The sequence below is a fragment of the Ochotona princeps genome, chromosome 8 (genome assembly GCF_030435755.1).
Source record: "Ochotona princeps isolate mOchPri1 chromosome 8, mOchPri1.hap1, whole genome shotgun sequence".
Taxonomy (NCBI): Eukaryota; Metazoa; Chordata; class Mammalia; order Lagomorpha; family Ochotonidae; genus Ochotona; species Ochotona princeps.
In genome coordinates this window covers 56,122,434-56,139,485 of record NC_080839.1, presented here as the reverse complement: position 1 = coordinate 56,139,485, position 17,052 = coordinate 56,122,434, and the positions used below count along the sequence as shown (strand labels likewise).

Genomic DNA, 17,052 nt, shown 5'->3' with positions numbered 1-17,052 from the left:
CAGAAGGACTCTAATCTTCTCGCGTGGATGAGGAGAGATGCTCACACGGACTGCTCAGATCCTGAGCCACAGGTGCCTGCAACACCAGCATTCCACATGGGCAACAGATTGAGTCCCGGCTGCTCCACTTCCAACCCAGCTTCTTGCTAATGTGCCTGGGAAGGCAGCAGCAGCAAGCAGCCCAAGCACTTGGGCCCCTGTCACCTGTGAGAGAGAACTGGATGGATTTCCAGGCTCCTAACTTCAGCCTGGCTGAGCCCTGGATAGCACAGCCATTTAGGGAGTGTGGCGTTTGAAAGATCTCTCATTCATTCATTCATTCTCTCTCTCTCTCTCTCCCCTTGCTCTAAGTCTGATTTTCAAATAAATCCATCTTTTTAAAAGGAAACTAGATAACCTTTATCTTAGTTCTGTTTGTCCATTTCAGAGACCAGGAAACTGAGAGCTAGATGACCTGTTGATCATGAACCAACAGGAAAGTCACAGGGGAGGCCCTGAAGGTGCCCTCCATTTGGAGGCTAGTGCCAATTCAAACAGGAAAAAGAAATAAAAATGTGTCACAAACCATTGCTCGTAATGTGGTGCCCAATAAATTAATTTGGCAATTAATCATGCTCTATCTTACCTATTTGGTTGTAGTTTCTGAACTTTCATTTAAAATATTATTTAATCTTGGTTGCTTACTGATTTATTTCTCTGCAATTGTGTATTCCTTTAGGCAGGAATTACAGGCTATTTGGACTTTACCTCCCTTCAGCCAGCATGGCTCTTGTTCAGTAAAAGTTTATGGTTTCTGACCCCATATCAGCCTGCAAGCCTTGCAAGCCTTGCCATATAATTCTATATTCTTACAGATGAGATGACAAAAGCCTTTCATTTGCCATTTCTTCCAGGGACAACCACACAGCCAATCACCCTGATGCCAACTCTGGCCACCACCGTAGCTGAGGACACCCACACGAACTTGCCAAGGCCATCCCCACCCGCAGCCTTTGCTGCCAGCAGTCCAAGACCACAGCCTGTGGGACACAGAAGCCGGCAGACGGGTCAGTAGGTAGAACGCATCACTGCATGCTAAAAGTGTGGAGATGCAGGTGTAGAGTAGCCACTGTCTGAATCGCTCATGTTGCTGCCATGTGCAGAGTGGGCTGGAACTCCCCGGACCTTGGCCCAGAGATATGTGGCTGTGTCCTCCCAGATTCAAGGAATGGTAGCCTTCTAAAAGGTAGGACTGCTTGTTGCATACATTTGAAGGGAGGAATTTGGGTGCAACTTTACTGTTGCAGGGTTCACATTTCTCCAAAGGACCCGCAGAAGGGATGGTAGATTTTGATGTAAGCATCACTGTCTTTGGGATTCTGTTGTTGTTTTCAGTGACAAATTACATGCACCTGCAAGTCTTCAACTATTAGAACCAAACCAAAGCAAAACAATTTCTTTAGTAAAACTCAGAGGGCTGAAACTGTTGTCCATTTTCTGATTTTCTTGCCTGATCGTGTTTTAGACTTTATCAAATCCCAGGTGACAGAATTCATCTTGGCACCCTAACAAACAGGGCCTTACAAGCACATGGAATAATCCACTCTCAGGTTTCTGCCTTGGCTTCAATCAGCACCAGCCTGGGCTAATAAGCAGCTATCTCATTTCAAAGATTTTTCTGGCAAGTGGAACAGGAAATTCTGCAGCTGGGCACCACCACCGTTCCAGCAATTTTTTTTTCCTGAAAACTTCCTACCTGGTGCCACTTTAGCCTCGCAGTGGGGAGTGTTAAGGGCTTGTTCCGATCAGCCTCCCACTTGCAGCTTTCAGCTGTTGACTGCCACGTAGACTCACCCTTGTCACCTTTCGTGGGGACTCTGGGTGTTTTTCCCACCCAGTTTCTTATTGACCACATGGAAATTAGCACTTTCCTAAGCACCTTAACATAATTCACTTAAGGAATCCTTCGCAAGAATCTTGTGACATAGACTCCTGTCTTCTCCATCACTGGAATACCCCCACGGTAGGGATGAGGAAACCAGGAAGGGGAGACCATGAGGAAACTGGGCCCCAGCCACACAGTTAGGAAGTGACCCTGCAGCTGGGCTCCCCGACTCCCCTGCCATCAACCAGCACACCCCAGTCCCAGGGGAGCACATCATCACATGGATGCAGTGGCAATGTCTGAGGCCTGCCCAACTTCTTCCGCAATTAAGAACAAATAGCAAAGTGGCCATAGGCTGCAGATTGTACACCAGGCCCAAGGCAGGCTCCAAATTTTACAAATCTTACTCAAGAATTCTACGAAATGGGGATAGGAAAGACAATGCCATTTTTATGGATGACTCTTGAGATGAAATAAGAAAGATCTTGGGACGTTTTGAAGAACAAAGGCTTCCCAAGACCCTTTCCTTGTGTAATGCAGGCTGATGCTAAGAGAGTCATCTAAGTGCTGATGGTGACAGAGAAACACCAAGAAAGGATTCTGGGTGACCAAGGTGGACCCGGCTCCTGTTGCCACAAGTTTTGTTATTTTTCCATCTCAGGTGTTTGACTTTTAGTTCCTTGATTCTTTTCAAAAAGAGGTTTGAGTATACAAGGAGCTGTTTTCTTCTTAGAGGATGTCAAGCCTTACATAAAACTTATAAATAAATATATGGCATATTTATTTGGCTACCCTGAGACCTTGGAAATCCCATTGCAAGTTGGACTGTACTCTGGAAAAACATCAAGCAACTTGAAGTAGTGGCTTCCAAGCTGGAAAAGCTGCATTATTCCTGGCTTGGGGACAGGGGCTTGGGCACACAGCCTCTCTTGCCCCATCGGTGTTGATTCTTTACCTTGTCCACACCCGCTTGCAAGCCGACCAGACACGGCTAGCCACATAGCACAAGCGCTCCGTGTGGTGTGCCCTGTAACTGTTTAGGAAGGTGCCAAATTGGAGAGAATGGGAGAACTCTTCAAAACTTGCATCACCTACACAGGAGGCTTTCTGTAGCCAGGGAGTGAACGTTGATGCTCAAACACATCGTCTTTTGAAAACAAGTTTGATGCTTTTGATGCAGTTGAGATATTTTTCATACACAACTCATCCATGGAAAACATATAACCCAATGGTTTTTATTGTATTTAAAGTTATACAGTCATCACCACAATCAATTCTGGGACATTTTCACTACCTAACAGGAACCCCACATCTACCCTAAAATGTCACATACCATTCCCCCTAACTGTCCCTACGGCATTTACTTTGATTTGTGCCAATCTTAACATCTAAAGACAGATATTTCTAATATTTCTAATATTTTAGTCAACTAAATGAAATAGCATTTAGATCACTCCTTTTTTTTTCTCTGAGTAAGCTGAAAATATTCAGCCAGTTAAGAGAGAATTCTGCTGCTGCTGGCAGACAAGGGAGTTGCTGTTGTTGCAATCCCAAAGTTTTTCAGTCACATATTTGACTGTAGTCATTAGATTCTAGAAGTGCTTGTGGATATAGCAGACAAGCTAAATATATTATTCACTCAACAAATATGTATTAATGCCTACTGTGGATCAGGCACTGTTCTAGGAGCTAGGGCTTCCTCAGTGAATGTGTCCCACCAGGATGTCAGTAGCAGCTCACGTAGCCTAGGACTCTGGGCAGGAGCCACCTGTGTGGCCAAGAACCAGAAAACACAGAGCTATATCCTAAGATCAGAGGAGCAGCCTGGAGAGCCGGGGGTCCTAGGTGGGAATTCTGGGGAAAATGTCAAATCCCTCCAAGCCCAGATCTAGAATGAGCTGGATTTCTCATGAGCATGTGAGGACTAATGGTTACCCCACCACTGTTTCCTGTGTTAGGTTCATTACAACAAGTGCCATGGTGGCCTCAACTGTCTAGCGTTGTGTGTGTCCATAAACAAAGGTAGGCCAGAGATGAAAGAACGCCGCCTGGTGGGAAGGCATGACAATGGCTGTGGTCGTTCCTCTCACCGGCCTAGGGAAATGAAAGGGGAAGGAGCTGTAAACCTTGGGCCAGGAAGAGAGACCAGAACCCACTGCTGCCAGTTCTTTCCATGGGCAACTGCCCTTCTCCACAACATTTCTCTCCTCTGTAAAAGTTCATTTTCCTAAGGTACCTAGAAAATAATTTTGGTAAAATATAGTCTTGCAAATATCAGAAAGATAAACACTTCCAGAAAAAAATAAGAACAGGTCATGACCAGGTAAGCCATAATAGAACTCCAAAAGGCCAACAGACATATAAATCAAAACATAAATATTCAAAATCACTGAGAATTAAGTAAGTGCGAATTAAACAAGATGTCATCTCGCACCAATTCACATGAGATATTAACGATACGCAGTTTGGGTGAGAACGTGAAGCTAGAACACCCATGCGAGTCTCCTCTGAGGTAATGACCAACCAACAGTGACGAGAGCATGGACACAGATGCTATTCAGAATAGACAAATAAATGGAGATGATTTAATTACCCCTCATTAGAAGAACAGTTGAAGAATTTGCCATATAGCTATTAAAATGTCGCTGATGACTTTACACCCTTAACTCATGTAAGAAAACTGGCCCCGTGGCAGACTGCTGTGTATGAAAACTTGTGCACAGAAAAGAAGTGTATCTTTATCTTCCAAGGGTTATACTAGTAATTGCTGGAAAAACCAGATGATTTCCTGCTATGCCTAATACGTGAAGGTTTTATGATGAGTCTGTGTTATCATCATAGTTTGAAAACAAACTATTTTCAGGTTCTCTCAGATAATCGGCACGGAAAAAAAGGAGTCACAGGTGCCTGCGGATGGAGCCAGTTCTGAGACCAACCTCCCTCCTTCCTTCCCTGACACTTGGGTCCTGCCCTCAGCGGGCTCTTACAGGGGCTTCCCGCCTCCCAAAGGAGCTCTGCCTTCGAATTCCACTCTCTTCCTTTGTAAAACCTTGCTTCAGAGAAATTGTCCAACACATAACGAATGTTGAAGTGCCTAGTTCTCTCCGAGTAATTGGGGATAACCCATGGTGCACCTCCAGAAACAACAGCCGATGCCATTTGCATCCTACACCGTGCTAACACAGTTGAAGAAAAGTGCTAAATGTCAAGTGACGTTTCTATTGAGGAATTACTTTAACCTCCCCATGAGTGGCCCAGTCGAGGAGAACTTATTGTAAGAATAATGAAGCGTGCAAGAACACAGCACTCTTGTGAAATGCAAGGGTTTGTGAAATGTGGGCTCCGTGTTTTCAGCTGAGTCCTATTTTTCTCCCCCTCTTCAATGCCTCTGCCAGGACAGGTTCAGACTGCCCGAGGTCAGGCTTTAGCTTGGTTCTGTCCTTGGCAATGTCATGTGAGACTGGATCATGGAAAGAATGATCTAGATTTAAATTCATGCTCTGATCAGTCAAATGTGATTACAGATTTCTGGTCCTCTACCGCCTCCACAAGCAGCCAAACCAGCGCCGGTGCCAACACAGGTAAGCGCTACCCTGCCGCTTCAGCTGTGGAAAGTTAAGCTGGTTTCCATGTGACTCAGGTTTTCCACATCATTACCATTTGATTCCTATTTGGACGGAGAGCAGCAGACCAGTGAGGGCAATGGGAGGCACTGCTTAGGGTCCCAACTTGTCGGAAAAGTAGGGTTGTCTACTGAGTAAGGAAACCCTTTCCCGCTCTGCCCTCTCTGGAAGGCTGTGGCAGAAATTCCTAAGGATGAAGTAACCAGGCTCTTTACGAGCTGAAAAGGGGCACTTTCAGGGGTTCATGCCTGGGGAACCGGGGGAAAGAGAGGGGAAGGGCACTTGTACAACATGGCACAAAGATATGCATTCTGTCTGCTCTAGGAAGCTGCCTCTGGATTCAGCATTCCTGCACTGTGTCTGTCCCTTACTGGTTTGGTTCAAGGACTGAGAACACAGCAAATGATATTCTCTGCAATACCTTTTTAAAAATTATTTTTTATTTCAGATGTAGAGTTACAGGGAGTAGGAGAGTCAGAGATCTTCCATCCATTGGTTCGCTCCCCTAATAGCAACAATGACCAGAGCTGAGCTGATCTGAAGCTAAGCACTTCCTCCAAGTTTCCCAAGTGGGCTCATGGGTCCAAGGCCTTGAGCCATCCTACACTGCTTTCCCAGGCCATAGACAAGGAACTGGATCAAAAATGGAGCAGTCTATACATGAATTGGAGCCCATATGGGATGCCAACACCACAGGTGGAGGCTTTGCCCACTACGCCACAGTGCCAGCCTCTCTTTGTAATACTCTTGAGACCCACAGGGATTAGGGCAAAAACTGAATAATGCTGAATGTTTTCCACAAACCTCTGATCAAGCCTAGCCCATGAACTGATGCACTTAGTAGAGCTATGCCTTTCCCTTTGAAGCTACAGTGCACTATGGTCCAAGGCAGGGACCCGTGACAGAGAGATGTCCAGGCCTTCCTCCTATGGGGTGACGCTTGTCTGCCCTCCACATGTAAAGATTCCTGGGAATTGTAAGATTGGAGCAGCGCCTCCATGAGGTTCTTTGGTCAAGGCTGATGCATTGTCATCCAGGACAAAAGCTCTTAATCAGAATATCAGCCAGAATGGGGACTCCTGAACCATCTTGGCCCTCGGCAGGCCCGTGGGACTGTTCAGGAGGGTGTGTTCTCCCATCTTGTCCTCTTGCTTAGGATCTCTGCATCTCCCAAGCATAGTGCCAACCGCTGAGAGTTCAGCTGACCTCCAAGGAAAACCTGAACTAGGGTCATTTCCGCCAGGGGTAAGGAAGAGAAGGTGGCTGGGTATCAGTCAACACATCAGCTGATCATGTGTAATCCCTTCAGGCAGCCCAAGGCAGGATTATGTGGGAGCTGCCTTCCAGCAACCCATGGGAGCAGATGCCAGCCTGGGTAAGCTGCCCACCCCTTCTCTATTCCCACGCCCCCCATCCCACCAACACCCACTCTTGACCTCCGTCTTCAGTGCAGCTGCAGGTCACTGGTGTTTGGAGACATACAAATCTATCTTAACCCAGAGAAAACACCTCTTGGGATTGTCTGCTCTATCACGTGTCAAAGAGGAAAGTCCCGGTCAATCCAGATGCCCAAGGGTTCTCATCACTCATCACCCTCAAGATCTAGCCCCCCAACACACTCACCCATCCAAGCAGCCTGACCTCGGGGATGAAGCATGAATATCCAGACACCCCATGTGAAGTAAACACCATTGCAGGGGAAAGGAGTGCGGGTTAGCAATAAGGCATTTGACACGATCCTTATGGCCTGATCACTCTGCCATATTTATTCCACGTCACTTCCTGTTTCTAACCTTTTCTCCCTCCAGTACCTTAACTCTGACAGCAGCTGCCTCATTCTCCTTCACGCTCTCAATAATTTGCCCTCTTACTAACCCACACAGATGTTTCCGGTCCCTTCTATTCTCAAATCCTACCCATTTCTGCTGCTCTTATCTTCCTTACCATCATCCCTCCAAGTGTTCTGAGTACCCCACAACCTTCCAAAACCCTGGCCTTGGAGGGCCCTCTTATCGCAGGCTGCTCAGGCACAGCCAACCCCACCATGGCTCCTCCTTAGAGGGAGGGAATCATTCACACACACTGGTGAAAGCAGGTAAGAACATCTGGGCTCTTGGACATCCTTCATCAAATTCTCATGTCACACATGGTCATTCACATCAGGCAAGTGGCACAGCTACTCAACCAGAAGAGCATCAGGTAAGGAAATTCAATTACCCACCCACCACAAATCCCTTGTGGAATGTCCGACAGAGGATTTTACTCTGTCTCCAATAACTTCACACGGCAGATACTTTTCCAGCATTTTCATTTGGCAGATGGTATGGTTAAATGTAACCATCTAGATTCTCTGCCTGATTTGCCAAAACCAATGGCTCTCCAAATGTGTGACAGAGGCCATGTTTTCAGGAAGTCTGGGACTTCCTCTTTCTGACTTCATCTGTATCAGGATAGACTTTCTATACTTCCACAAAAGCAGCACATCACAACACACTGACTGAAGCAGTTAGCATCAGAATTTAGCTGTCTGCATTGTGACAATGAAGAAAGCTATTCCTAGGAGTCCTAAGAAAATGGCCATTTGTCATTAAAAAGCTGCATTTATGATAAAAAAATATATAACAGGCCTAGTTTTCTTGGATATTTAAATGTGTTGCAAGTTAATATTCTGTTGCAAATGCAGTTTTCATTTCTAATTGATAAAAGTTACTAGCGATAACTCACCCAAAGCAAAGTTCTTGGGATCTTCAATAACTTTTAAAGAATACAAAGAGGCTGAGACTCTAAGAGTTTGTCAAGCTCAAGTGCTTTCTAAATATAACGGAAGTAGACTTCCCATCCCCTGGATGCCTCATTTTCCCCAGGGTTAGTTCCTCCGATCCCTCCAACAGGTCCTGATAACGTGGCTCCATACCCTGTAATTACTCATCTCCTCCTAGCTTGCAGCAACACAGTCTCCAGGATTTGTTCGCTGAGAGTTCTATAGAAGCGGTCACTCCAATCCCTTGTGTGTACAACCGAGTCTTTGAACAGAAATTGAAATATCACACATATCTCTACTACATGCTCCCGTTGTGTGGTATAATTTCCCCAAATCTTAATTCTGTCATTTAATATGTTACCTGCAAAACTGATGCATATGCCACCTGTCTTCATTCCAATCACTATAAAATGTCACATGTACCTTATGGTCCCTTGTTTAGGTCAGCCCATTAACAAACTCAAGCAGCTACACGGGACGTGATGATGTTGTCATTGGGCTCAATATGTCACCCCCCGTCTCAGGATACATATGTAATTCTTGTCACTCATTCTACTGTACCTTCTGCCAACATGGAACTTCACGTATCCCCAATGTAAGCTACCACTCTCATTACAATGGAAGTTTTATTGTAAAGATATATTTATTCAGGCTACTATGTGTCACAGATTGTGCTGTGTGTTGGAACATTCCAGAATCCCGTGGCTAAAAGTTTGCCTTCACAGGTCCCACATGCTCCTCCTCAGTACCGCCCCTCCCTCCTATGCTCCAGGCTTTCCACCGTCAGATCCCTAGCCCCACCAGCGCCCTAGGAGCTGGGGCAGGCTGATCCTGCTGCATTCACAGAGGGAGGAGACAGTGGCAGAGTCCTGACAGTTCAAATGAAGCCTCAGTGACTTTTCTGAACCATCCTTCTGCCGTTTGGCTCCATGACATCATAGGCTGTCCTGTGGATCAAATAAACTTAACTGTCCTAGAAACCTAACACTGGAGATAACATTGTTCCCAAGAGTCAAGGTTACCAGGTCTCAAACGGAAACCAACTCATGAACAAAGCCAACACTGTAGCTTTGCTGGAGCTGTAGCATGAAGAGGGTCTGAAAGTTCTGAACTGAGGCAGAACTTTGGACTCCCAAAGGCCATTAAGTTAATGGCATGAAGAGACTCTAAATGTAATCCAAAGATGGTGGTGAGAGGTAGGTTGTTGTTCTTCGGTCAGGTCATTAGGGGCATCCCATCACAAGGTGGTTTTCACCTGAGGGTTGTCATAAAACCTGAACCTGTGCTTCCTGGCTCACCACGTGACCCGTCCCCTGCACGCCGTTCACCACTGCCCTTCCCCACACTCCGAGAGGCCAAAGAAGTCACCTGATCTTGGACTTGCCCCTCCAAGACTGAAAGATAAATAAGCTGTTTTATAGAGTTAGTTGCTTCAGCTATTTCATTGTAATAATAACAAGTGACTAATGCAGCAAGCATGAAGACTAGTGCCCAGCTCCACAGATGGTCCTCCGTCTTGTCTGAAAGTCCTGGTGTGCTTGGTCATAAGGCGACACCTGCAGCACACCTGCAGTGCCATCTAGGGGCCCCTGGAAGCACAGGAAGAGGGAGTTTTCCCAGATGAAAACATCCAGGCCTTGTGGTCGCGACCCAGGCCTAGGAGAGGAGGCCAGGAAACTCCCCCAACTGCAGAGGTCTGTGCCTCCCAGGCTGCCATTTCTGCTAAAAACTGCTCCCCTGCAGAGCCACCAGGGAAAGACCTAGATGTTAAAGAGCCAAATACATTTCTGTCCCCCAAACTCCAGACCCCTGGGCCAGGCACTGCATCTTCCCCTTGGGTCTTAGGCAGGTGAGTTGCAGATGCTCAAAAGAACAGGAGGAGCTGTGACTGGCGCCAAACATTGCCAGAACATTAGCAGCAGGAATGGTTCCAAAGTAGCCACAGTAGGTGGCCCACAGGTGGCATGCCAAGCTTCATACTTCAGGGCTCTAGTCACAGGCCCTGGGATGCCAAGGGGACAATGTGGCTGGCTAAATGCAGCCACCTCTGGAGCCTGCCTGTCTGGGCTCAAGTTCAGCTCAGCCACTTCCTGTAAGCCAGTTTCCTCACCTGTATAACGAGGTGGCAGCTTGTACAACTCACAGGGTTATTGTGACCAACACTCGTCAAGGCTTTAGTCAGTTCCTGACATGGAGCAAGCTCTCAGGGAAACATTCATGGTCTCTATATGTTCAATTGAAATTGTTTACAATTAGTACTTGTCTTACAACTGAGTGTATCTGAAATAACCAAAGATTGTCACAAAACTAATTATGTTTTGCAAAGAGAAGCATAATTTCCAGGGTGGCTATACACATTCATCTCCACTAGCTGCCCTGCATTTGAGGCAGGGGAGGACACGTCTTAAGGCTGTCCCCTCCCCAGGAAAAAACTGGAGGTGGATTAAGGAGAAGATGGGTGGGCTCCTAAGCCCCCAGCTAGGGTTTGGTAGACCCTAACTGCACCCTAACTTTTTACCCCATCCCAGGCTGCTCCCCTTGGATGCCAGGATGCAAATACCCACCCAACCTTCTCATTCCTACCAAGTCCAAAAATCACCACGCCTCAGCTGTCCAAATATTTTTCAGCCCTTTGCTTTTGGATCCATGTCATTGGATTCAAACTTGTCCCAAACAAAATGAAGGTGGCAGTCATGAAAGGGCAGGGTTTCAGGAAAGGAGAGAGTTGTGGACACTCCTGGCTGCTGGTGGGATGCTCAGGGTATGGAGCACCCCACAATAACTTTCCTGCCGATGAGCGATGCTGGGGCAACAACTGAGCAAGTCAGCAACATAGTGTGCTAAGGAATAAAGAAAAGTGCATGTATTTATCAGTAGGTGGCGATAAAGTAGTGAAGACTAAGTAGCTATTTTCAAAGGCAGCAAGTTTCCTGGAGGGGGCAAGCCTTGCTCCAGGTCACACCCCCAATTCACGGCTGAGTCAGATTAAAGTCACCTTTCAAGCAGAGTATGCAAGAACATACAGTATCTTTCAGAATAGCCTGGCAACTTAATCAGTATAGAAAACTATCACTTCTTTCATGTGTGTGAATGACCCCGGCCAGCAGCAAAAAAGCTAATAGCCTTTAAGCAATGAAACACTTGTTCACATTAGCCATCTTCTGTGAGAAAAGGAAGGAGGCAGGAAGAGACCAAGAGAAGGAGATTCTCTGGACTGTCTGTGCTCCCTCCAGGACTTTCCAGGTATAACCTCTCTTCCCCCACCCCTCCAAAACAGATCACGGACTTCACCAACACCACTTTGTAGGGGAGGACAGTTAGCACCCTCCTGCCTTTGGAATCCCAGGGCCACTTGTCCATGGAGGTATTTCAGCACCAACCAGCCCCTTGCAGCTTTGTATTCAATGACAATGGAGATGTTCTCACGCCTTAGGATCCCTATTATTCCAGGACTCTTAGTACACAGTAAAAGAAAGAAGGCAAAGAGATTTACGCCTTTGGCTTTAAGAGCTTTGAAAGATAACAAGGGGTGGGGGGGGAAGGACCACACAGACGTCCCGTTGTTCCTTTACTGGACATTTTGGTTGGGAAACCTTATCTTCTGCAGAGTTCACTTGGGAGCTTCCGCTGTGTGGTTTGAGGAACACGTCTGTCCCTTCCTCATTTTGAAAGGAGAAGACGTGGCCTTGTGGAAACCTAGATCCAGCCTCCCAGGCAAGGCTAGATCAAGATACATCAAAGTCCAGAACTAGCAGAGTCCAAAAAATCCAACTGGTGGCACAAATTCAGCCATGGCAGCCTTTCCAGTGGTGTGGGGCAGGACTCTAAGGAGGACACTTCAAAATGTCTGTAAGGGAACCTGAGGTGGGAAGCAACCGCTGAACAGAGAGAAGGAAATGCAATGACAAGAGCCGGAAGGGCCTCCCAAATGGCCCCTCACTCCATCCGACCCCACAGTTTGACTTCCCCCTATTTCCGCTTCCTTCTTGGCAAAATGCAATTCAGCTTTTCCTGCCACTTGAATGGTTGCTCTTGGTGTGAGGCGAATGCCACGCCAAGGGTCCTTGCCTTGGCTTCATCCATCCCTCCCAGGCTGCCCCGAGCAGCTCCTGGCTGAGAAATCCTGCCCCACACCCTTTGGGAAGTATGAAACGACTGCTGCTTGCTGACCTTTAAGAGGAAGATTAAACCATGTGCCTTGCAAACTGAAAAAAGAATTAGGAGAAAGTTCACCGCAGGCTAAGAGTGAGCAGAGACCCCAACCCTCTCCTCCACGCTGGGACTCCCAGGAAGTTCCGGGCATTTGCAAAGCAAGGAGACTGGCTTCCGCTGATGCAAGTTGACTCTGTCTGTGAATCCCTTCCGCCCAATCAAACCTACAGGGATTTTCATTTATTGTTGTTGTTTCCTTAGAAAGTGTATTTGTGAACTTGGCACCTCCTGGAATGGGTGTGAGGACCCACGTGCATGGTGGCCACACACACGGCTGGCATTTATCTCGCCCACAGCCTCTCAAAGCATGAAGCATTTTGCATTTTAACCTCCAGTTTTGAAGTCCTGAGTGGTGGGTTGAGTGTTAAACCCTCTTATTTGTGCTACGTTTATCCAATTTGTCTCCTCCAGTCAACATCCAGCCCCCATCCAACTGGTCTCTTCCTGTCTTATTCATCTTTGTTCCTTGAGTTTGTTGTCAAAGACTGCACAGTGTAGATTTACCTAATGAGCAAAACACATTTCCTGACCTCAAGATTCTCTGAATTTTACAGAGGAAATTTCAGACTCGCAAAGTGTTTACTGCTTTCAGATAAGGAAACTATGGCTCAGATAGAATAAATTCATGGAAGCAGAAGACAGGCTCCTGAAGGCCCAGCAGAACCTTTGGTAGACTGTCAGGTAGCATTCTTTCTGTTCTCAGGATGAGGGTACAGTGTGGAGAAGTTAGCCAGTTAAACCAAGCCCCCGAGCTGGGTGTGAATATCCACTATGTCCCCTTCTCCGGGGGGAGGCCAGATGCTTCCTGTGCTTGTAAGTCACCAAAAGTTTTACTGCTCTTTCCAGGATTTGTTCCAAAAGAAGAATTCAGCACACAATCTTTGGAGCCAGTATCCCAGGGAGATCCAAGTAAGTTAATCGACAACTAGAGACCTATGGTAGTTTTGACATCTGATCTACTCTCTACCCACTCACTCCCACCCAAAACCTCTTCTCTCCTGCCATGGATCCATTTATCTCCTCTCTTCTGTCACTTTGTTCTAAGGGGAAAGGAAAGAGTTTGAAGGATTTAACCTCTCTGGGTGACAGAACGGGAGACTATTTTAAACGTCACTATGGTAACAGGGTAAAGAACGGATGCAATGGGGCAACAAGAGTGGATAAAGCAGAGGCCGGCCAGTTAGCAGGGACAGTAGCCCTGCGAAGGTGATAATGGCCAGAACTTAGAAATTGGAAGTAGAAATAGCAATGGGTAGATTCAAAAGCTCCAGAGAAGGCGAAATCCACAGGGTTATGGTGGAGGTAGATGCTTTTGGTAACTAGGGAAACGGCCTGCCACAGGAACTCTGGAGATGGAGTGGGCGGTAGTTCTTGATGTCTGTCATCTTCAGTGAGACACTCGGTCAGGTCGACAAATGTCTACCAGATCTGACATTCCGAGGAACTTCCCAATCAGAAATGCAAAGTGGGACGCTGGTGAGCTGGGGTTCACAACCGAGGCTATGAAAGCAGAACTGAAGGCCCAGAGAAACAAAGGAAGGAAGAAATGGGGCTGAAGCAGCAGCCAGCTGAGGTTAACACGGATGAGAGACCAAAGGAACAACCCTGCAACAAACTCGGAGTGGGGGCAGCCCCTAGAATGTCACTGCCCACCAGCCACCAGTGAGCTTTCAACCAATCGGCAGCCCCTGAAGACCTTTTGCAATTTTTTTTTGAAGATCTATTTTTATTAGAAAGGTAAATATAGAGAGAGAAGGAGAGAGAAAGCTGTTCCTTCTGCTGACTCACTCCCCAGGTGACCACAATGGGTGGAGTTGAGCTCCAGGTCTCCCATGCAAGTGTGGAGTCCCCAGGACTTGGGCCATCATTGATTGATCTTCCAGGCCACAAGCAGGGAGCTGGATGGGAAGTAGAGCCACTGGGACATGAACCAACACCCATATGGGATCCTGGCGCATGCAAGGTGCAAGGATTTAGCCACTAGGCTATAGTGCCAGGCCTGACCTTTGGGATCTTGATAGTACCCCCTTTCTGCCTCACACCCCATGGGCCAGGCAGCCTCTAGGCTGGCTACTCCCAAGTGTGGTCTGACAGCCAACAGCAGCAGCAACAGCAGGTACAGGAGCTTGTCAGAAACACATGCTCAGAGTCTCTGCCCAGACCCTACTGATTCTGCGGGGTGATCGACCGCAAGTGATGCCTTTGCGCACTAACATGGGAGAGGCAGCACCCACTGTGCCGTCCAGGCATGGTTATGGTTAAAGCTGCACAATGTGTATACCTGACTTGCACCCAGGCTTAGGAAACACAGACTCAAGACACTGGAGACACTGCAACACGAACTTACAAAACTGCGTAAAGCTGAAGAAGAAGCACAAAGCAATTAAAATGGGTAATGATTCCTTTTGTCCTTGCCCTGCTCCCTCGGTCCTCCGCAACCACAGCAGGTCACACACAAAGCACAGTTCACAAACCAGTCCCATCTATTTGGCTTTGCCTCAAGCTGCAGAGCCACAGGCTTCCACCTCAATGAGAGAGCCCCCGGGTGCCAGTCAGCACGTGCCTTGAGCCAGAAGCTTGGTGTTCAAGAGTTCTGGGAAGGAGAAAACAGAGGGGTTCCTCAGATCAGCCACGAGGCCAGGGAGCGAAAGGGGCCAAATAAAGGAACTTCAACTACTTAAGACATAGCCATATAAGGAGCGTGTCAACCCCAAACACAGTTCAAGAGGCAAGCAAGATCAAAACGATCTGCAAGGAACAAAATAAATACTATAGAAATCAGGCATTGCTTATTTTGGGGGGTGGGGGAGGGAGGAGCCAGACGCCTAGCAATGGAGACACTGATTGAGATGTCTGTATCCTGTGTCAGAATACTGGATTTGATACCCAGCTCCAGTTCCTGACTCAGCTTCCTGCTAATGAGACAGCCATGATACCACAAGCAGCTAGGAGATCAGATGAGATCCCAGCCCGAACCATCAAGTTACTGGGGGAGTGAACCAGCCAATGAGCAAAAGAAAATCCTCTCCCCTCTTACTCCACTAAACATTATTCCATAGAAAAAGTGTTTTTTGTTTTGAAAGATGCATTGAACTAATCTGCTGTCCTCTGGAAGGAAATCCCCCTTAAGGAGTCTTTACCACATCAGACTTTGCCATGTGCACGCATCACCTGGAGAACTCTTTAAAAGGGGTCTGATTCTGTAGAATTGGGTGAAGCCATTTCCAGCAAGCCCTGGGCGGTCGTGGGCGGCATGTCCTGAAGAACACTACTGCCACCTGCTGACACTGCTTCACATTGCAAGGTCAGACCTAGCAAAATATGAACTAGCCCTGCTTGGGGAACCACATTTCGATTTTTAAAACTTTGTCAACTCCTTCTCATTTTTTTTTTCAGTTACAGTTGCCCTTGGCGTCGAGAGCTTCCCCTGGCCACAAGAGGGATCGGTCCCCGTGGCAGTGACGTGGCATATAGACAAGGACAGAGTTGTGCTTTGAGAACTATGGGTTTGTCTAGGATGCTGCTCCTGGCCCTGGGTCCTGTTGGATACTCCAGTCACACATTCCTACCCGGACACACTTGCTCTCTCTCCACAGAACTCTGTTTTCAAACATTTGCATCTCTCAAATTGCAATTATGTGTAATTCAGTTTTTAAAAAAATGTATTAATCAAAGATGTGCGCAGCTCCCAACAGAACATCTCGGTCAGCCTTGTGTAAACAATTCTAACAAACTGAGATGATATCATTTCCTTTGAGAGCAAATTAAACATCCTTTTGGTTAGCTTGGAAACTTTCTGCTCATTCCTGTTAATATTTAAAGGGTTAGAAATACCACCACCTTCACTACCTACGTCGTAACTTTCAAGGCCCTAGGTCAGAACCATGGTCCTAGACTTTATCACAAATAAAATCATGGCAGACAGCTACAGACAAGGGCTGATGGGGATGCTCGTATAAGAACACGATTTCTTTGGTTGCCTTGCCCACGGCAGTAAAGAGAAAAAAACTGCCATCAAATTCTTATGCTACAGTCCTTGCCCTTCCTTCTTCCCTGCACGTGGTTCTGAAAGGTTACGGTGACCATCCAAGGCCAGCTCTCAAGAGTCGCTCTTGGTGGATTGCCATCTGCACACGGGAAACCATTGTGAGGATCTTCTCGGGCCTGCCTAGGGCGCCACCGTTTCTGAAGTCTGTTAGGTGGTTGATAACATGGAATCCTAAAACAGTTACAGAAATGAGTCCCAGCACAAGCATCCAGGAGGCGGGCACTCTAGGACACGCTCAGGATATAAATCAATGAAAACTACTACCTCATCTTCATTTTCATCTCATTGCCGTCTCAGGGGCCCCTGGAGAATACAGTGGGAAATACTAAGGGTCACGGAGTCTTTTCTCACTCCCTCAGACTGCCGGGTTGACTTGTCGTTTTTAATCGACGGGAGCTCCAGCCTTGGCAGACGCCGATTCCGAATCCAGAAGCAGTTCCTGGCTGACATTGCGCAAGCCCTTGACATTGGCCCTGCAGGTCCACTGATGGGCATTGTTCAGTACGGGTAAGTGCAGCTGCCAACTAATGACACATGTTTCACT

General features: G+C 47.1%; 1 protein-coding gene across 2 annotated transcripts in view; it reads left to right on the top strand.

The window, feature by feature from the left end:
- VIT (vitrin) overlaps window positions 1-17,052 on the top strand; it is a 103,110-nt gene that overhangs the window by 62,951 nt on the left and 23,107 nt on the right. The window contains exons 4-8 of one of the 2 annotated variants that reach the window (XM_058668090.1): window positions 894-1,046; window positions 5,389-5,445; window positions 6,797-6,862; window positions 13,307-13,369; window positions 16,868-17,015. In XM_058668090.1, the coding sequence (XP_058524073.1) occupies window positions 894-1,046; window positions 5,389-5,445; window positions 6,797-6,862; window positions 13,307-13,369; window positions 16,868-17,015 (487 nt within the window). Of the gene's footprint in view, window positions 1-854; window positions 1,047-5,388; window positions 5,446-6,796; window positions 6,863-13,306; window positions 13,370-16,867; window positions 17,016-17,052 lie in introns of both variants that reach the window. The other variant, XM_058668091.1, reaches the window with a different exon arrangement.